This window comes from Camellia sinensis, chromosome 3 (genome assembly GCF_055761805.1).
Source record: "Camellia sinensis isolate YWXY chromosome 3, ASM5576180v1, whole genome shotgun sequence".
Classification (NCBI taxonomy): Eukaryota; Viridiplantae; Streptophyta; class Magnoliopsida; order Ericales; family Theaceae; genus Camellia; species Camellia sinensis.
In genome coordinates, this window is record NC_138963.1 from 87,684,096 (window position 1) to 87,705,893 (window position 21,798).

Sequence of the window (21,798 nt, forward strand, 5' to 3'; positions counted from 1 at the left end):
AAATTAACATTTTAAAACTAAGTTGTCATTCAAATGTTACTTTAACCCATAATTAACTTGCTCTACTGAGCTCCGTTTTATTTTTATTTTTTTTTCTTCAGTAAGTGGGGTTTTGAGCCCCTTTTTTTTCCCAGTAAGTTTGCATGCACAAGGGGAATGTGCATGCCTAGTTTGGTGGACAAAAAATCCTGAATGGATCATTTTGCCCCCATACCTAAAATTTTACATTTTTCGAGCTAAGTAGTCATGCAAATCTTAAGCTATTCCATAACAGCTCTTTTGAGTTCTGTTTTTTCCCGCAAGTTTGTATGTATGAAAGGAATGTGTGATGGTGGTGGCAATGGAGGCATCAATGACAATGGATAATGATGATGTTGTGGTGATGGTTGTAGTGGCTCTAGGGTACAGTGGCAACAGTTGTGCTGTGTAGTCGTAGAAGTGGAATCAGTAATAATGGTATTGACGTGGCTGTGGTAGCACTATGGTGGCTAAATTGTGGTACTAGAGTCATAGCGGTGACAATAGTAGCAGCAACAATAGTGGGAATGGTTTTTTTAGAATAGTGGTGGTGGTGACAATAAGAGTGGTATTGGTGGTAATGATTGACCCAACAGTCGTAGGCCAGTAAGAAAAATATTTTTCCACCTCTAATAAATAAAAAATAAAATAAAACAAAATAAGTACCAAATCCAATCATTTTCTAGACTACAAAAACAATCTCGGTTGACAATTATTTTTCATTATACAAAAAAAAAATCCAAAAACTGTTTTCACCCAAACAAAATCTCCATAATGTTTTAGTAAAAATTCTGTTCGTTTATCTCCTTTCATCACCATTACTTTCATAGCTCAAAATGGCACCTTCCAACAGCAGCAGATGATACAAGCGTAACTTGGACTTGGACTTGGACTTGAGTAGATGTGTATGAGAAGTATGAAATAAGCAAGTAAAATTCCTTTCCCTCACAACAAACAGCAACGGTGAAACAAGCACGGGATAAGAATCAGATTGACTCCACTATTGGCCCTCATTCACCGGATCTCTATGGTTAGAGGCCCGAGAGCTTAAATCCTTTTCACCTTGCCTAGTCTCCTCGGATTCTGACATTTTGGGAAGAGAATCTTCAAGTGCCTCAAGGAAAGACAGAACAGTGAACTTGTCTGCAAAAAAAGAAGAGATAACTATTGACCGTGAAAATAGTGTATATTACATATCAACCACCAAACTAAATACAGTCTTGGCTACTCTGAGCTAAACCAAATCTGTTAATTGATCATTCAGTTACGGCTATAGATTTTAAACCAACATTTTCTCCGCAATGTACAACTTTATGGAGCTGAGACTGATTCAACAACTCAAACTAATAAAGCCAACAAAGCCTCACTTTACTTATCAAATTCCTTTTCCTTTTTGAGATAAAAAAAATCAAAATCATTTTCTCCACAGTTTGCCAACTCTGGACCTGAAAGAGCTCTTATAACACTAAAAGCGATATAATCAGCAGATAAAAATAATTTGTCCTGAAATTAATCACAAACAAATTAAAGTCACCAAATTAATAATTCATCCAGTCATTGGGAGGTTGAAACTGTTGCTGGCTTACATTTACTTGGGTCAATTCCAAATTGAGTGAGATCTATCTGTCCAGTTCGAAGCACCTAAACAAAGAAGAAATCATAAGGCTCATAAAATTGGCCGATATTATACAAAAATATAAATTCATAATAGAAAGACAGGTGGTTGTTGTTGTTTGGGGGGGAACAATTTCTCACATAAGTAAATGAATCTATTTGTTGGCGGAAAGGAGGGCTCTGCAGTAAATCCATTAACTCCTCTGGAGTCCATTGGCCCTGCAATATCGCAACAATCTTCAGGAAAAAAAAAAAAAGCATTAACAAAAAATTTAATGAATCAACAGAACTCAAAAAAGACTTACCTCAGGTAAATATGATGTCAGCTGCTCTTCCATTGGAAGAGTCTCTAGTAAAGGGAATATCAAATCGGGCTTCAAAATATCCCCCAATCCAAAGCCTAAAGACCAGTGCAAAAGAGGAGAATCATATTATGGAAAAAATTAGTCAATGCACAGGAGATATTAGTATGAGACCCCATATATCTTCTCATTCAATAGGGTCATAAATCTTACAGAACAATTTAATGACTCTTTTTACATGTCACAATTGAGAGCTCCTAGGAAATAATTAACCTGAAGACATTCTTTAGTTAACCATCCAAGGAGAGGATCTGTAGACTGTCATATGTGGATCATGATAATGGTGTCAATTGCAGGCATATGTCTAAGCATTAGATTCATCCAACTCCCGACTCCCACAACACCAAAACCCGGCTAAATATTTGTATCTCTTACTGTATAGATCACAAGCACTTTACTACTTTGAAGCAACTTTTTTTTTTTTGCCGTGATAAATATAACCCTTCTTTCCAAAGTAATAATGAAATGGGTAAATTACAAATATACACCCCCTAAGGTATCTAACAAATACAATTGACTCCTTCAGGTTCTAGAAAATATATCCCGCTTTTTAAGATTTTAAATTGTGTAATAAATACCCCTTCCCTCAGTCAACTGTTATGTCAACTAACAGATTAGATGATGTTAACAGCTCTACTTATTAAAATACGTATTTTACCCTCACGATTTTTTCTTCTCCTCTATCAAAATACCCTTCTTCTTCTATATATATACGCATACAGTCAAACTACTGCTATGGTATTGCAAAATATAGAAAAAAAAAAGAAGAGAGAAGAGTTTCAATGGATTAAACTAGTCTTGTAACAAGTCGATATCGTTAGACGAGCCTTAGTTTGAAGAAAATTCGTAGGTCGTTGGAAGAGTTCTACTGTTGTGGCTCAAGTATAACCTACTGGTGTAATAAAGATTTTGCTTAACATGCATGCCATTTACAATAGATAACATGCCAATTCAAGAATAGATGCTCATCTCTTACATGCTTAAGGTTTGGTATCTGAAGAACAGGCCTTTGCCATTTGAGATATTTAGAGTTGTCTGATACAGAAGTTGGAAGAAATGGCTTCCATCATGAGGCAAAAGGAGAGGTTGGTAGAGAGAAAGGAGAAACAGGGTAATTTTGTTTTGGTATGAGAGGGTATTAGGTAATCTCTCTTTTTCTGTTATCCCTTAAAAGACAAACTCTGACAAGAGGGTATCTATATTTTTTCAAACCAAATGAGCATATTAGTATTTTTGGTAAACTTCACGGGTTGGTAGATGTTATGATTAGGAGGAGAGTGAATATAGCTTGTGTACAATAAACTAAGTGGACGGGTGAGAAAGCTAGGAAAATTGAGGACACCGGTTTTAAACTGTATAATAGTGGTAAGGATAGACGCAGGAATGGGGTAAGAATCATCATTGTCAAGGGTCTTGTGGAGAATGTAGTGTGGTCATTAGGAAAGGGAATAGGATTATGTTAATTAAACTAGTTATTGGAGGGAATATAGTGAACGTTATTAGTGCGTACGCCCCGCAAGTAGGATTAGATGATCAGACTAAAAGGGATTTTTTGGAACAAATAGATGAGATCTTACTGGAGATACTCGTAGGAGAAAACCTGGTTATAGGCGGAGATTTTAATGGCCATGTAGGCATAGATAAACTAGGCTATGAAAGGGTGCACGGTGGATACGGTTTTGGTCACAGAAATGAGACTGGAGAGAGTATCTTAGATTTTGCGTTGGCTTCTGACCTGGTGATGGCCAATACTATGTATGAGAAGAGAGAGGAGCATTTGATAACCTTTAAGAGTGGGTCAGTTAAGAGCCAAATAGATTACTTCTTAGTGAGAAAAGTGGACTGCCTAAAATGCAATGATTGTAAGGTGATTACTGGAGAGAGCCTGACCTCTCAACATAGGATTTTGATACTAGATTTATTCTTTAAAATGTGGGACCTAAAAGTGGTTAAAAGGGTGGGTGTCGTAGGATGAGATGGTAGGACCTAAAAAGGGTTAAACTAGAAATATTTAAGAATAAAATGGATAAGGAAGGTACTTGGGACAAGGAAGGTACTTGGGACTTGGAAGATGATGCTAACACTGTGTGGAACTCGATGGCCAATTGTATGAAGAAAATCTCAAGGGAAGTGCTTGGAGAGTCGAAAGGAACGAGACCTAACTCTAGGGAAACTTGGTGGTGGAAAGAAGAGGTTCAAGCGGTAGTTAAGGTAAAAAAAATAGTGCTTTAAAAAGTGGCAGAAGGATAGAACTAAGGAAAACCTTAAGAGCTATAGATTAGCTAATAAGGATGTCAAGAAAGTAGTGAGAGAGGCTAAGTCGAAAGCTTATAATGACCTATACACTAAACTAGATAGTAAGGAGGGAGAGAAGAGGGTATACAAACTTGCTAAGATACGAGAGAAGAAAATAAAAGATTTTAATCAAGTTAAATGCATCAAGAGTGAGGATTCTAAGTCATTAGTGAAGGATAAAGAGATTAAGGAAAAATGAAAGAACTATTTTGAGAAACTATTAAATGAGGAATATAGAGGTACGACAATAAGGTAAGAAATAGCCAGTAATACGATAAATCGAGACTATAGGTTCTATCGCAAGATTAGGAACTTTGAAATGTAGATTGCACTTAAGAAGATGAAATCAAATAAGGCTATGGGACTCGATGATATCCTTATTGAAGCTCGGAAGTGTTTGGGTAAAAAGAGAATTGCTTGGTTCACTAAGTTGTTTAGCAAAATTTTGTTGACTAAGAACATGCCAAATAAGTGGAGGAAGAGTATTTTCGTGCCAATCTATAAGAATAAAGGAGATGTCCAGAATTGCAACAACTACAAAGGAATCAAGCTAATGTGTCGTATAATGAAAGTGTGGGAGAGGGTGATGGAATGCCGATTGCGAGATATAATAGAGGTGTCAGAGAATCAATTTGGATTTATGCCTGGCAGGTTAACAATAGAGGCGATCTATCTTTTGAAAAGAGTAATGGAAAAATATAGAGAAAATAAAAGAGACATTCATATGGTATTTATCGACCTTGAGAAAGCATATGATAAAGTGTCCGAGATATAATATGGTAGGTGTTAGAGAAGAAAGAGATGACAAAAGGTTACATTGATGTGATTAGAGACATGTATGAAGAGATGGTGACCACTATTAAATCACCTACTAGAGAGACAAATGAATTTCCTATCACTGTAGGATTACACCAAGGATCTACCTTAAGTCCTTATCTTTTTACTTTAGTTATAGATGAGTTGACGAAAAATATTCAAGATGACGTACCATGGTGTATGCTTTTTGCAGACGATATCGTGTTAGTGGATGAGGCTAGAGAAGGAGTTAACACAAAGTTGGAGAGTTAGAGAAAAGTTCTTGCATCTAAGGGATTCCGGATAAGCAGAAATAAGACAGAGTACATGAAGTGTAAATTTAGTAATAATAACAATGAAAGCAGAGGAGAAGTGAAGATTGAGAACCAAGAACTGCCTAAGAGTGAACATTTTCGTTATTTAGGATCAATTATCACAACAGCGAGGGAGATTGATGCGGATGTGGCCCATAAAATTAAGGCGGGATAGTGTAAATGGAGAAGTGCGTCTGGGATACTGTGCGATAAACAAATATCCACTAGATTAAAAGCTAAGTTCTATAGAACGGCTATTAGACTAGCGATGTTGTATGAGACGAAATATTGGGCAACCAAGAAACATGTAGATAAGATGAGTGTGGCTGAGATAAGGATGCTAAGGTGAATGTGTGACAAGATTAGACAAAATAGAATTAGGAATGAGTGTATTCGGGAATGGGTAGGAGTAGCACCGATAGAAGATAAGTTGAGAGAATCGACTGAGATGGTTTGGTCATATTCAACGGAGACCAACAGAGACAGTAGTGAAGAGATACAATACTGTAACGATAACAGTAACGGTAGATGGAAGTGTCAGAGGAGGGGATAGGCCTAGATTAATGTTGGCTAGCATTGTAAATAGAGATTTGGATCTACTTAATTTGACTAACGAAATGGCCTTTGATAGGGCCGCGTGGAGAAGAAGGATTCATGTAGCCGACCCCATTTGATTGGACTTAAGGCTTGGTTTGGTTTCAAGGGTTGTATTTGTGATTTACCCTGATAAAATTTAATTATTCAAAAAGGTATTATAAGAATATCACCCAAGTAAAAAGTGGATGAAGATGAAACAAATGATCTCTATGCACCTCCACAAGTGTCAAACAGCACTTTGAAATCCAAAAATTGGTCAACACCCATCTCCCAACTATATAAAAAGCTTATAACTGTAATTTTGAACCTATACAAAGAAACCTCTCTACCATCAAATGAGCTCTGAATCATTTCTCCCCAAATGATTCACATAATGTGTAGTGGAATCAAACTCCACACCTTTTTCACCTCTTCCCCCACCCTAGCCCCACGCCAACAATGCCAACAGATCCTCCATTCCAAAAGGGAACACCCACCCCAATCAAACCATGAAGAATCAATGACCAAAGTTCCTTAACGACTTGATAATGAATTAAAAGACGGTTCACCAGTTCACAAAAAAATTAATATATCATAAACCAAAACTATGAGATATGCTTTCCAGGTGCATCACCAATTAAACTTGGACGCATACCCATAATCTCACCAAGTGTCTTCCATGTTCAGCATAGATACTTCTTACATTCTAAAGAGAGGGTAGGATAAAAGAAATGGGTTGACTGATAGACACCATTGTTGTGCAATTGGTCACTTTTCAATACTCTGCACTCTACTTCGTCAATGTTGGCTAGGAAAAAAAAGGTTTGAATGGTTTTGTAATGTGTAAGAGAAATTTTCTTAGTATTAAAACACGAAGGTAGAATATTTTAAAATATAAAAGGGAGAGTCTCTTTCTGATGATATCTAGAGGCTTAAATCATCAGAGCGTAGTCTCAGAGCCAAAAACAGCATCTTGTGGATACAATTTTGTAGGGTGGGACGAACCCTGCATAGTTATTTGGGTCCTCAGTTGAAATTGCTAATTTCTGCATAATTAACAAAATACATTACATCTATTTCCATGGTAACATTTACAACAAATCTGGCAGATGTATGAGATAACAAAAGAACCCTTGGTCCTAAAGAAACTTTGAAGCTGATGCAGTTTATTAACTACACAGCCCCAAAACAGAAAGTACAATTTTCCACATCACTAAAAGTTTGACTAGCATCCTCAATTTCCAGGTTAAGACAGAGCGACGAAACACTATAATCATGTAAACTATTACCTGCATCTGGATCTTCAACTTCACCTGTATGTCAATAACCAGGAATCAACAGTTGGCCGAAGGCCCAAGCAATCAAAAGCAAAAGAACTTACAAAAAAGATTTTCCTTAAAGGGAGAACTAAATTGTACCAGCAGCAGGCCCAATGTTACTCAGTATTCTCTGTAGATCTGCCAATTTCACAGGTCCAGAAGAGGTGACATCACTAGTTACTTCTGCACCAATGCTTGGGCCAACCAAATTCCCAGCCCTATAAAAGAAAATTTAGAAAAACACAAATTTGAGAGTTTACGTCAAAACATAGACCAGAAGATCATAAATCATATCATGGGAAAATAATGCAAAATGAAAAAGATGAAAGTAAGGCTTGTAACAGAATAGTGTCCCAACACAGGATATCCAAATTACAACATTTATTCTACACCCCCATTTTACAATATCTTGGAACTCTTCACATAAATCAACATACTTGATATGTCACGATCACAATATGATTATACCTCCTGAGAGAATTATCCAACTTGTGACAGAATTTAGTGTTCCTTTCTTCCTCTCTAAGCCATAACCCAATGGAGCACTATCTCCAACTAACGTCTCTCTCAAAATCAGCCGGAAATACGACACCTTCCTTACTAGCACCTCTATATTCCTCCATTACATCATCTGCAAACAAAACCACATTGAAAATCTATTGTCCCTCAACACAGCCCACAAGACAAAAACTGTTTTCAGTTACCTAGAAAGCACTTTTGTCAAAATTTTATACAACGATATGACAAGATTGATCAGTTTAAAATCACCAACCTTAAAAAAATAATTCTTTTTAGGTATTAAACAAATAAACAAAGCATTTGTGCAGGAGTTCACAATACCTCTCTGCAAAAATACAGAAAAAAAATACTAAATCCCTCCTAATCACATCCAAACAATCTTAAAAGACAGCCACAGTGAAGTCGGCAGGGCTTAGAGCCTTATCCCTATCACACTAAAAATTGCCAATCTAATCTCCTCTACATCAAACGGTCTTTCCAACCAGCTAGACTTCTGCCCTCAATTGAAGACCAGTCCAAACCTTCAATCCCTAACCTATCGACCCCATTCAAAGTATAAAACCTAGAATAAAAAGTAATAATTTCATCTATTGTATGATCTTCATTTTCCACCCTCCTAGAAGCCTTTCCCAACCTCTTAATAAACTTCTTCCTTTCCCCTTTCGCCACCCTATGAAATAACTTGGCATTATTATCCCCTCTTTTAACCTCATAATTTTAGCTTTTCGACCTTGTGAAATTTGCACCCTAAACACCACTTCCTCCAATTTGATCATTAAATCCTGCCTTTCTACTGTAACATATTCATCAAGAGCTCTCCCAGTTTCTAAATTCTCTAGCTCCTCGATTCTATTCAAGACCTCATTTCTCATGATCCATAAATCCCCAAAAATTTCTTTACTCCAAACCTTTAACTTATCTTTCACTATTTTAAGTTTCTTCATGAATTTAAAACCCTCTCATCCCCAAATCCTACAATTATGAATTACTAACACTCCTTAAAACAATCTCTAAAAGATTTTTTTTTATTTTTTGATAAATAAATCTTTAAAAGATTGATGTTCCAACCACATATTCTCAAATCTAAAAGGAGAAAGACCCCACTTGAAAGAACAACTTTCCAAGATCATAGGATAGTGATCCAATGTTGATCTAGGAATGACCTCTTGTCTTCCATTTGGAAAACTTTCCTCACACTCAACAAAAAATAGAAACTTGTCTAATCTATTACAGATGAAATTATGAGGGTTGGACCATGTGAATCGAGCATTAACCAAAGATGGATATCAAATCACTATCTCTAATTAACTCATCACGGTCCCTCATACTTCGGGTGACCCTTATGGATTTTCAAGACCAACCTAATACATTAGAATCAACCCCCTACACCACTTAGGAGAGCACAAACAAACCATAAAGGACAACTAAATTCTCCCACAAATAACTTCTTAATGTAGGGATATTAGGGCCTAAAACTCACATTGACCACCACTCACTATTATCCTCAGTCATAAATCTAACACAGAGTGAAAACTCCCCTAAAAACGACTCCATATCAACAACCACCCTACATTCCAAATAATTTAAATCCCCCCGAAGTTCTACATGAAGGTAAATCCACCCACCAACTCCACCTTTTCCTCACCCTAGTCATCTTCCTTGGTGCTATTGAAGATTTTCCACGCTAGTAGAATTTGTGTCTTCATGATGTTAGAGAGATAATATAGCCCTAGAGAGAGAGTTCCATCACTAAAGTTCTATTAGAAATATTTTCTAATTACATTGATGTATTCTTTTAACTTTAGATATTTCTGGGTTTCAAGGTTCAAATATTGGCTTTATGTTGTTATTATGGTAGGGATAATTTTATAAGGTAAAATACTTGTTATTGGGGTTTCACACAGCCTATAAATTGGCATCTCAAAGGAAATACAGACACTTGCAAATGGGTTAACAATAGTGTTGATTTGGAAAACTCTCTTTTTCTCACCTAAATTTTTCTATCTCGACTCTCCTTGTCTCTTCTTTTTCTTTTATGTTCTCCCCTATTTCTTATCTTCTCTCTTTGAATATGCTCTATTTACTACTCCCTTAGTCTTGGAAATATTCAGTGTGTTTGGTTTTAGTTTTCTAAAAAATGTGTTTTTTATTTTTCATGTTTTTTTGTTTTTAATAAATATTTTTAAAATTTTAAGCATATTTTTTACTTTTTTAGATGCACCTTACCTAGATGTATCTAAAAAGTAAAATATTTGTGGAAAAATATTTCAAAAAATTAATAAATACACAAAAATACAAAAAATATACTAAATTTTCATTTTATTTATTTATTTATTTTGTATTTTTGGTAATTAGTGAATTTTTTAAAGATTTTTTTACGAAAATTATACTTTTAAGTGTATTTATGTTAGGTGTGTCTAAAAATTAAAAAAATTGCTTAAAATATTAAAAAAAATTAGTAAAAACAAAAAAATAAAAAAAGCAAGAAAGTAGGATTTTCTGAAAAGTATTTTTAGAAAACCCAAACCAAGCAAGGTGATTCTATTTTTGTCTCAAATCTCTCTCATTCCTTCTTTTCTATTTCCTTGTATCCATCCTATAAAACCATGTACCAAATTGTAAAGTATGGCTCGCTTATTTTAAAAATTAGGACCAGACCATGTATTGAAAAAACCAAACCAAATAGTGCAATTTAGTTTGGATCGGACCAGTTTGCAAGTTTTTCAATTTTTTTTTTGGCTCAGCCCTATATATGATTGAGTTACTCAATCAACATTGGAAGTCGCAGCTTCAAATTCAAAATCAATACTCATCGAATCACAAATGATCCAAAAGTGGACTTTGATTTGTCAATCACATTGATTCATGTGAAGCTGTTTGCCAAAATGACTTTGATACATTCGACAAAGCTTCAAATTAGGATTCAATGCAGTCCAAACGAGATCTCGACCTCACAGTGTTCCAGCTAGGGTTCACAACCTTCAGCAACTATCACAAAGGCTTCTCAAACCAGAATGAATGCTCACTTTAACACACAATTTTGCCAAACTAGGGTTACGATTCTTAGGTTTGTGAATTCCTCACAATTCATACACTCCATTCATGGAACAAGAACAAGAACAAAATCTCAGCTCTAACACAAAAATGATGGAATCGAAGTCCAAAGAGACAAACCTGTAGAGAGAGAAACTCTAGAGAATTCTAGAGTGAGAGAAACTCTAAAGCAATCTTAGACATATTCAATGTCAAATGATTCAAAAGTTAGTTATGAGAGCCATAACAGCTATTTATAAACATAGGCACCTCCACTAACACACTCACATGCTTGGCACGAGTGTTATTAACCCGATCTATGCGACTGAACCGTGAGGTATGTGGACGGTTTCGAACATGATTGTGGTCGGCTGCAGTTCGAAGAACTCAATCTGTTCAGGTTTTGGCTCGGGTAGCCGGTGTAGTGACATTGAAACCAATCTACCCTACCCGACCTGACCGAATTATATTAATAAATAAATCTCATCCTTCCACGTGGCACCATCTCAATGGTGCCTGTGTCATCCCTATCCCTCACTCACCGAACAACCCCCTCTCATTCATTCATTTGTTTTGAGATTTTCCATCCCTCTTCTGATTTTCTTTCTTCCTCATCTTTCACTGTTTTTTTTGTTTTGTTTCTCATTGTCAGATTTCTCTCTCCCTGTCTAATCAACAGTGACGTCTCTGCAACTCCATCTCACCGATCTCCCCTCATGGTGTCACCAATATTCTAGCCAAACTTGTGACCGTCGGGGACTCTTCACCATCACTGAACACAAAGAAGGGATAATGTGAATAGTTTGTAAGGAAAAACACAATCTTTAACTATTTGTGTAGAAGGCACAACACCATTTTGGTAGATATCTCGCAAATCCGTAACTATTTGGTTGAATATTCTCAAATCTGTGCTTCATCTCTCCCAGATCTGTAAACATTTTGGTAAGATCTCTCAACTCTATAACTATTTGGTTGACCTCTCTCAGATTGTAAATATATTGGTAAGATCTCTCAAATCTATAACTACTCTGATATATATTTTTAGTACATATGTCAAATTCTTGCTTTATATATGTATTGCATTCTTCACTGCACCAAGTTTGTCTCGGTCTATTTCGAAAAGGTTATCAGTCCGGAATGGCTGAGGAGACTTCCAACCTGAGATGTTCAGTTTGGTAGATGATGGGCCAACGGTAAACCCAACCCAACCCGACCCGCAAACACCCCTATTCGGCACATCCCACTTACATCATTGTAGCCTAGGTGTACTATACTGGACAACCAAGTGGGAAGTCAAGGGTTCAAGCCAACATGCTTAGTTCCTAATTATATTCATACACAGAGGTTATCCACATTAACCATTAAGTCATAATCTTCATCACCAATTTTACCTTAAAGAATAAAAAGTTAATTTTTCATACACAAAAAAGAGCGCAGCCCATGTGGTGCATTGGGCACTTAACATTACTACCTTGATGAGATATCATCCTCAACCATGTCTTCAGAATTCTGTAACGGAACAGAAGCATCAGGCTCTTCCTCACCAGGGAACTCTACAAAAAAAGGAAAATATACATATATATATATATCAGTTCCAAGTTAGTGGGAAAATGTCTCACAATTAAACCTGATTGAGGTCTTAAGATTTGACTATCCCAGACACACTAAAAGCAAAATAATACCTGAAAATTTAAGCAAATATAAGTGTCCGTGAATCTAGGCATACTAAGAGTAAAAGTTTAACCTAAACCACATCCATTAAAATGAAACACTGAAATTTTTAAATCAACCAGATAGGATGCAAGTGGTTTAGAAGTACATGTTGATTTTAAGATAACATTGAGATGAAGGAGGGCTCAAAAGGATAGCTTATGTGCAAATATGACAAATAATTAGAGGTGCCAACTCATCACCTTTAAGAGGCAAATTGATCGTCTCCAAGAAAACTATGATTTTATGGTTCAAGAAAGTTGAATTTGGATTGTAATTAATAGCATCTTCACAATGTTGGGGGAAAAAAAATTGGCATACAAAACTTTTGCTCTTTTTTTTTTTATTTTTTAATTTTTTTTTGGGTCAAGTAAGATTCATTGTCATATTTTATTATTCATAATGTAACCAACTACAGTTTGTGATGCTGCATTTTAGGTAGGATGGGAATAGTGGTTCTGGAAAAGGATGCAGACGTGGTTTAGGTAATTTCGTCATTATCGTCAAGTCAAAATAGAATTCAAAGGTTCTAGAGCACAGGGTAATTTAGGTATACTAAAAATCTATCAGGCATGAGACGCCAATTGAGGTGTTGCCTTTTAATAATAGCATAGATGTTCCGAGCAAGTTTAGGGACAAAACACAAAGAAAGAAGTTAAGGTAGAAGAAATAGCAATTGCTCATCAGTGAAAGTTAAGTGTTATCTACTGGAACTACCTCCACGCACCATATAAAAATGAAAACTCCTCTAATCAGCATAATTCAAGTTGCTGAATTCAATTACTACCTGAGCATGAAATTTCCTCAATTACTGCAAGGATGTAGGTGCACATATCTTAATGTTTGAACACAGAATAGGGCAAAAAAAAGAAAAAATAATAAAAGAATATCAGGCTTCTCTTATGTAGGGATTGCACCGGAAAAAAAGATTGGGAATGAATGATGATGATGAATTATAAAAAGCCAAATTGGGGGGGGGGGGGGGGGGGGAAGCAAAGAAAGAGGAGAAAATAGAGATTACTAACGTATTTAGATCAGCAGATATTAGAGGTTGTAAATTTTCTAGATAATTAGAAAAATAGGACTAACATAACTAGAATTAGAAGTGTAGGCACACACTACGTGTGCACAAGTGAAACAATTAGATTGACAATTACAAATTGAAACGGTTAAACAGGGTCGGAAACTGTTCCAAACAGTTACAACGTGAACTGCCTTTGTCTACACCACCATGGCTGTTTGCTTTATAATAGTATTTACTAGATAATTAGAAAAATAGGACTAACATAACTAGAATTAGAAGTGTTGGCACACACTACATATGCGCAAGAGAAACAATTAGATTGGCAATAGGGTTAGAAAATTGCTCCAAACAGTTAACAGTGTGAGCCGGCTTCACTGTGGCTGTTTGCTTTATAGTAGTATAAATATGCAAACAAAAATTGTCAGCACAACAATTTTCAAGTAAGTCTGAACCAATTTCGTGAAAGTTAATTATTGAAAGTGACTTCTACCAGCATCACCTAAACAAGCTTATAATTGAATGAATTCTTCTAGAAGTCCTCAATTGGCCGACTAAGTATCCATATCTTCCCTTGAAAGACTTCCAAGGCTTAGAAACCAGTTTTGAGAGGCCCAACCGCCCCCAATGAATGTTACCTTAATTAGGACTTATATTTCAAGTTATATACCAAGCCAAGCTAACAAAAAAGTTTGTCAAACGAGACACGGATTCAGGTAATAATTGCGAACTATATCAATAACTGCATTGAGAATGAATAACATGGTGAAACTAAAACAACAGGAAGACCAAAATAGATGCAATTACATGCAGACAAGAAAAAAACAGATGGCTTATGATCTAGAAAAAAAACTATTACTTCAGATAGAGCATAGGGTAAACAGATCCATGTAGCTAATTTTAATAAACCAGGATAAGGTTTCATTATGTTGTGAAAGCATAGTTTGAGAACCAGAACACCAGGATAAGGTTTCATTATTTTGCAAAAGCAAATTTTGAGTATCAAAACACCAACTGAACTTCATATACCTAATGGTCGGTTGATGTAAAAGTTAACTGAGTCACATAATTGTGAGTCACCTTCTGCATTTGGCTCCTGGAACCAGTTCAAGCAAGAATGGTCAGAATCTCAAGCTCTACACAAACAAATGAAGAAAAACTTGATCAGTAGAAATGACCTGCATCCAAAAGAAGAACTTTCTATCATCCATATTGAACTTTAAGATGTAAACCCTTCCAGATGCTTGCGTAACCTGAGTAGTCAAAAAACAAATACAACAATGAATGAGCATTAAGAAATCCTAAAAAGATCTTATCCAAAAAAAGATAAATTGAGATACCTTCTCAAAAACTGCCTCCTCGGGAAAAACAATCTGATCCTATTTACTTTAGGTCAAAGAAAACCACAATATCCAGCCATGGCAGATATACAATAATATGAACACCACAGCTAATAACAACAAAATAAGATCTCACTCACACACACACAGAGGGCTATGCACCATTCTAAGAGACTTAAGCTAATAAGGACTTAGAACTCATATTCGTAAATAAGAAATGAGAAGTGAAATAAGCCACAAATACAAACACATACAAAATGAGTAGGACAGGGGCACTATGAGGATGTGAGAACAGCCGAATATATATGTCCATACATCCATATATATGTTTGAATAATTAAAAAAGTTTCTGTAAAAATTGGATGACATGAAAGATGAAGTTCAACAAAAAAAAATGCATATGTTTGTTTTTTCATCAGCAACAACAAAAATTATTAATTAAAAAAAGAAAAAAAAGAAACAAAGCTACAAAGAACATCAAGGAGAAGAAGAAGTTGACCAAGAGAAAAGAAAAGAAAGAAAAAAGTAACAAAATTACACATGGCAAATAGCCTTTCAGTCTCTAGAAATCAAAAACAAAGGCATCATGTCATATGAACAAGATGAGAATTCAAGTAAACTTGAAAACTGATTTTAAAGAATTTGGGGGTTTGATTTTGAAGTTAAAAACCTCCAAATACGAATATTTATAGGCTTGATAACCTTAAGTTTGAGGCCCATTTGGCCATTCTGGAAGTTGTGGTATGGTGTTGAACAAGTTGGGCTTGGCACCCATCGGTGAGATACCATAGTAAACTTGAAAATTGGTTTTAAATGATTTGGGGGTTTGATTTTGAAGTTAAAAACCTCCAAGTAAAAGTATTATACTAGTTTGATATAGGTTTCATAGCCTTAAGTTTGAGGCCTGGTTGGCCGTTTTGGAAGTTGTCGTACGGTGTTGAACAAGTTGGGCTTGGCGCCCATCAGTGAGATACCATAGACCCGTGCAGGGGATTAGGTTGCCTTTGTCCTTTGGTTGGTGTGACTCTACACACAATATATGATATTAGACTTGATTTTTGGGTACTACCATGATTTTGAAAATTGAAAATGGAAAATGGCTTTCTAGTAAAAAAGATGCATACATGCACTTCTATGTATTTATTGTATGCTTATATTTGTATCTCATGTGTTTAGCTTTTTTAGTTGTTTTCCTATGGAGCCGTCACATGCACGCTAACATTTTACAAATGCTAATAGTAAGGCGCCGACATGATGTTATGTATTAATTAACAATTCAACACGTATTAACTACCTTAAACTCTTGCTACAACTTATTTACTTTTGATACAATTTGATATGTTGGCATGTATGTTCATTTGAGAGGACTTAGAATGCATGTGAATAGGTTAAAATGGTAAAAATGTGAGAATATGTGCTATTTGGAATCCATGACAAAATTGAAAAATTGAAGACTTTGCCATCATTAGAAACAAATTTTAATGAAGTTAAAATGGTAACAAGTATTTTGGTAAATTTGGCATTATCTTTATGTTACAAAAAGTCGCCCGAGGCCCAAACCGACGCTCTTTCCAGACAATTTTTATCAAATAAATAAAACCAGACAGATTTCCATAAAATGTTACCGATGAAACGGGTAAACCCTAATGCAACTTTGGATCCAAAACTAACATATTTGTACCAAAACCAAGATATGGTTTTAATTGGACATTTTGGGCCATTGGGCCATTATTATTAATTAAATGGTGTCATTTTTCAAAATAACCGGGTTCACTTACCCTAATCACCCTCACTTAGTTCACCTAGGCAGGTTAGGTAAACCAGGGCGTAATACGCCCTCTAGCATTTCAAACTATGAAGTACTAACACTCCAAAACAGGTACTGTAGCGGTGTCGGACACGTACAAGACACACTAGCTTGTGTGTCCGTTTATTTAATTAGTTTGTTTTTAAGGGACACACCAACTAGTTTTTCTTCCCCTCTTCTTTAGTGCTTCTTATGTATGTTTGATGTTGAATGTTTATTACTTTTTTCTTAAATTTAAATAATAAATAGATCATCCATAAAAAGAACATAAACGATAAGAGTTAACTTATGGGTTTTTTTTTAAATATTGAATTAGTATTGGTTTTTTGTTAATTGTTTGTGGATGTAATATTAATCTACATAAATATATATATATATATATATATAATATTTATCATTGTCCCTGCCGTGTACATATCCCATTTTTTTGACCGTGTCTCTGCTTCTTAGATTCCAATTATCTTCATCTATGATTTTTTGCATGATTACATACAAGAAACAGAAAACACCAAAGTCAAAATCAAAAAAAAAGGAAAAACTAACTTTTATCCATTTCACTTTCTATGATTTGATGCATATTGACATGGAATCAAGTAAATGAATACAAGCTGCACAAGTCATACACAGTATACGGATGACAAAAACTATGAAAGGGATAAATAAGAATTAGGATACATCTTCAACAACATTATGAGTTCGATCGAGCCACTGAAAATGGGCCAATCCTTCTTCACCCTAACAAGATAAGAAAAGTTAACTTCACTTTACAAGTCTAAAATCAAATAATTACTAATGGGTACTAATGGGTTGATCAGATACTGCATGACAGTGCTTACATAAAGAAAAAGTCTGGAGTAATGAAAAAATAGTTCATGTTTAATATCTCATACCCTTGCTATGCGGACAAGCCCTTTACGTGAATCTGGAATAACCCGTTTCCCCTCCATTAACATTTTACCAGCACGAAATTCCAGAAAAACTTCCTATAAAATTAGATTGTAAGACAAGAAAGAACCTTTCCCAATATACAGATAAGCTTCATAAGTGTCACGAGACATGATAAGCTCCTAATGCTAAGGTAGCTAATGACAACAAAATTGGATGCTGGTTTATAAAAATTTAAAAAATAAATAAATAAAAAGGGAAAATGCAGCAGTAGCAGCAAGGAGGAGGAGGAGGAGGGATAATAAAAATATCTGAAAGTAATAAAAGCAATAGATAGATTTATCATTCACAGAATTACTATTCTAAAAGCTACGATACAAAGTACCAGCTAGTCTTGTACTTAATATGCAGTTTTAAACAAGAAGGACTAGTAAGTATGTGTATTAACCATAACTAAAAACTGAGTTCAACTGTGCAGAAGCTGACTATGCAACATTTATCATGCCACAACTTTGCAGCGAAGTGAACCACACGTATTTCAATCCAAAAAAATAAAAACTATGCAGCACAAAAATAATATTCCAGAAGCCAGTCGCAAAATAAAAATTGAAGAGGATCCTTAATTACTTCATTATGAGTCAATATATCTGTACCTGCATTGCAGGAAGAGGCTCGGTTGTTGATGAACCCATTAGTCCACTGTCAACACAGAAATATAGAAGATAACTGAAATGAGTAATCGCATGATTATAAGTACATCAATAAGAATGTTATGCTAAAACTTATATATCCAATCAAAGAGACTCATCAATTCAATATACCACTACCAGAACCAGTGGTTCCACACAAAATAAGTGCTATGAGTGTGTATATAGTAACTAGGGGAAAAAAAGCTACACATGCCCCAAGTGTTTAACAAAACACCAACCAAAAATCAATGAAACCTTGATAATGTATTTGGTTGCTTATAAAATGCAAGAACAAAAACTCAGCCTTTGATTTTTCTTTATTCGATTACACCCTCAAATGCTTCATGAAAAGTACAAAAAAAGCAAAATATATATATAATCAAAAGGAAAGTACTAAAACCATTACTCATTACTCATTCTACAAAACAGAATTAGCAATTAGAGCGCAAATTCCGTAATATATAATCAAATGATGGAAATTCCAAAACCCTAAATTATTAAACCCTAGCAAATTGCTCAGATCTAAAGCAAATTATGACACGAAATTGAGGGAAACAACAAGGAAATAAGCAAATAAGCATTACCTCTTCTTTTGTTGAGCAAATTATTACATGATATGATGTCGAAAGTCAACCCAAATCAGTTCAGAGAGAAGAATGAACAAGACAGAGAGAGCGAACGAACCTGAATATCAGAGAAATAGTCGGTGACGAAGCACAATCGGCGACAGAGCAATAATCTGTGTTCAATGGTGAGAGAGACAGACAGAGAGTCGGCGTTGAAACACAAGGGCACGACTGTTGTTGCATTCCAAACAAAACGTGAGTTCCAAATCAGCTGGTTTGTTCTAGATTTTCAAGAAAATTAAAAAAATTTATTGTTCATGTTTTTTATTTTTACTAATTTTTTTTAATATTCTAAGTATTTTTTTTTTCTAATTTTTAGATACATCTAAATATAATATTTATAAAAAAATTTATTTAAAAAATTTACTAAATACCGAAAATATATTTTAAAAAATGAGAATTTAATATATTTTTTCTATTCTTGTAGGTTTATTAATTTTTTAAAATATTTTACTTTTTAAATATATATCTTAGTAGTACATGTAAAAAAGTAAAAAAAAAAAAAAAAAATTGTTTACAATTTTAAAAATATTTACTAAAAACAAAAAAATACAAAAAAAAAAAAAACTCAATTTTTAAAAAATTGAATTCAGAAAATTCAAATCAAACACACTGAATAGATTTCTTTCCATTTTTTCATTTTTTTTCCAAAAAAAAAAGTTGAAAAAATTTCTTAAACTACCCAACTACTTTTCAAAAAATTGAGTTTTTTTTTTTCAGTCAAAAAAAATTAATTTTTTATTAAAAAAAATTTAGATGTACCTAACCTAAATACACTTAAAAAGTATAATATTTATAAATTAAAAATCCATCAAATACAAAAAAAATTAATATATTTTTTATTCTTGTGTATTTATTAAATTTTTTGAATAAATATTTAATTTTTTAGGGGAATGCAAGTTATGTATCTGTAAAAAATAAAAAATTTACTTAAAATATTAAAAAAAAAAATTAGTAAAAACAAAAATACACAAAAAAAATTTTAAAAAATCAATTTTTAGAACATCAATCAAAACCAAACAATGTATTGATTTTTTCAGCTCATATTTTAATTAAAAAACTAATTTCCAAAGAATACCTAAATGTAAAAGAGTGTAACAATGGAAAAGAATCCAAAATTATTTCGAATGGAATAATTTAAAGACCTAATCAGTGTGTTTGGTTTCAATTTTCTGAATTTAATTTTTAGAAAATTGAGTTTTTTATTTTTCATATTTTTGTGTTTTTAATTAATATTTTAAAAAATAAAGTAATTTTTAAAAAAATTTAGATACACCTTATTTAGATATGTCTAAAAGTAAAATATTTGTCGATGACATAGTTACGATACGACGAGTTCCAGAGGGAATAGGTCAGACTGGTCCACGCTTCTCCAACTGATATCTGAATGGCCAAGCCCACCTGAGAACCTATACAAGAGTTCAACGGGGAATGGGAGTCCCCCAGCGAACCCTCCGACGAGCAAGTTAGAGAGAGAAGTAGAATGTAGAGATATGCATCAGAGATAGAAAAACTTAACATTTTTCTTGTCTTCGACTTCGCTTATATCTCATAGTAATCATTTCGTTATCCCTGCCGACCTGTCACCTTGGCCGAAAGTCTATGTTCTAGCTCACCTTGTTCATGGTGGAGCTGTTCTATCTCGACGGAGAGTTGTTGTCGTAATAAACGCTGTGAAGGGCTGCATTAATGGCGATGTGTAGTGGCAATAACTTTGCAGATCTTTGTTTGCTGACGTGACTTTTCCTTTACCTGCCACATGTTTGAATATCATTGGCTCTTCATGCCATGTTGGCTTCCAGCTGTTCTGGACCTCATCAATTGAGTTGTGTATTGGGCTCTAAGTGATAGGCTTGGGTTGTTCGTAGTGGGTTATGGTCTTTATGGGCCTAACTACGTCATTTGTAAACAAATATTTTTAAAAAATCAATAAATACGCAAGAATACGAAAAATGTATTAAATTCTCATTTTTTTATATATATATTTTTGGTATTTAGTAAATTTTCTAAAGTTTTTTTCACAAATATTATACTTTGTAATTGTATTTATGTTAGGTGTATCTAAAAATTTTATAAAAAATTACTTAAAATATTTAAAAATTCAGTAAAAAGAAAAAAAAAATACAAAAAACACAAAATTTCAATTTTCTAAAAGTTGAATCCTAAACAAGCTGAATAGTGTTTAACAGTTTTCAAAAAGATAATTCTTGAAATTTTTTAACCCACTTTTGAAATATTAAAAATTATGTGAAACGTAACATTTGGCAAAAAAAAAAAAAAACATTTTAAAATAATTCATAAAAAAAAAAATTACTTGTCATATAAAATAATAATAATTATTATTATATAAATAAAAAAATAGTTGTGCCAATGTGAGGTTAGTTTTGGGAATATATTATTTTAGTAATTTTTTATTTTTTAGTTAAAATATGAAGTATAAAAAATTAGTATGTTTAGAATAATTTTTTACAGAAACATTGTGTAAAAAATAGAAAAAAAAATATTTTTTTTGACTTTTTGTATAATTTTTTATTTTTTTAACTTTTTCTAGTTACTTTTTAATTTTTTTTGGACCTTTTTAATTGTTTGTCAAAGCCGTGGTGAATTTCAATCACCAATGTGTTTGTACGAGCTGTTTTGGGAAATTTTACTATATACATTTTTTTAAAAGAGATGTATATACACTATTAGTTATGGTATTTTCTTATTTAATTATAATATTATTTTAGTTATAACTCATAAGACATTTGGTTATGCCTTATATGGTGTTATAATTTATTTATTTTAGTTATGAAATTATTTCATTTGTTTTGATATTATTAATGATTCCTATAAAAAAAAAAATATAAATAGAGTCTAATTTTAATAAATTAAT

The 21,798-nt window shown here is 33.8% G+C and overlaps 1 protein-coding gene across 2 annotated transcripts; it reads right to left on the minus strand.

Moving 5' to 3' along the window:
• Positions 1–677: 677 nt before the first annotated feature.
• RPN13 (regulatory particle non-ATPase 13) lies at positions 678–19,177 on the minus strand. 2 transcript variants are annotated; one of them, XM_028241216.2, is made up of 14 exons: positions 18,982–19,177; positions 18,262–18,307; positions 17,614–17,706; positions 17,399–17,458; positions 14,917–14,955; positions 14,755–14,829; positions 14,606–14,672; positions 12,317–12,398; positions 7,393–7,511; positions 7,264–7,287; positions 1,938–2,032; positions 1,774–1,851; positions 1,605–1,659; positions 678–1,161 (listed from the first exon to the last, which is right to left on the minus strand). In XM_028241216.2, the coding sequence occupies exons 1-14, from the start codon at positions 19,104–19,106 to the stop codon at positions 1,019–1,021; spliced, it is 1,101 nt and encodes a 366-aa protein (XP_028097017.2). In that variant the 5' UTR covers positions 19,107–19,177; the 3' UTR covers positions 678–1,018. The 2 variants fall into 2 exon arrangements, with proteins under 2 accessions (XP_028097017.2, XP_028097018.2); XM_028241217.2 differs by lacking the exon at positions 7,264–7,287 and having other exon boundaries at positions 18,982–19,166.
• Between the last annotated feature and the right edge of the window lie 2,621 nt (positions 19,178–21,798).

What these genes read in the sequence shown, in the direction of transcription:
- RPN13 (XM_028241216.2), bottom strand. Translation starts at nt 19,106, where the DNA reads ATGCAACAACAGTCGTGCCCTTGTGTTTCAACGCCGACTCTCTGTCTG. An exon ending in ACTATTTCTCTGATATTCAG is followed by an intron (nt 18,308 to 18,981) that starts GTTCGTTCGCTC and finishes CTGTGTTGACAG; the next exon opens with TGGACTAATGGGTTCATCAA. An exon ending in AGTTCTTCTTTTGGATGCAG is followed by an intron (nt 14,673 to 14,754) that starts GTCATTTCTACT and finishes AACTGGTTCCAG; the next exon opens with GAGCCAAATGCAGAAGGTGA.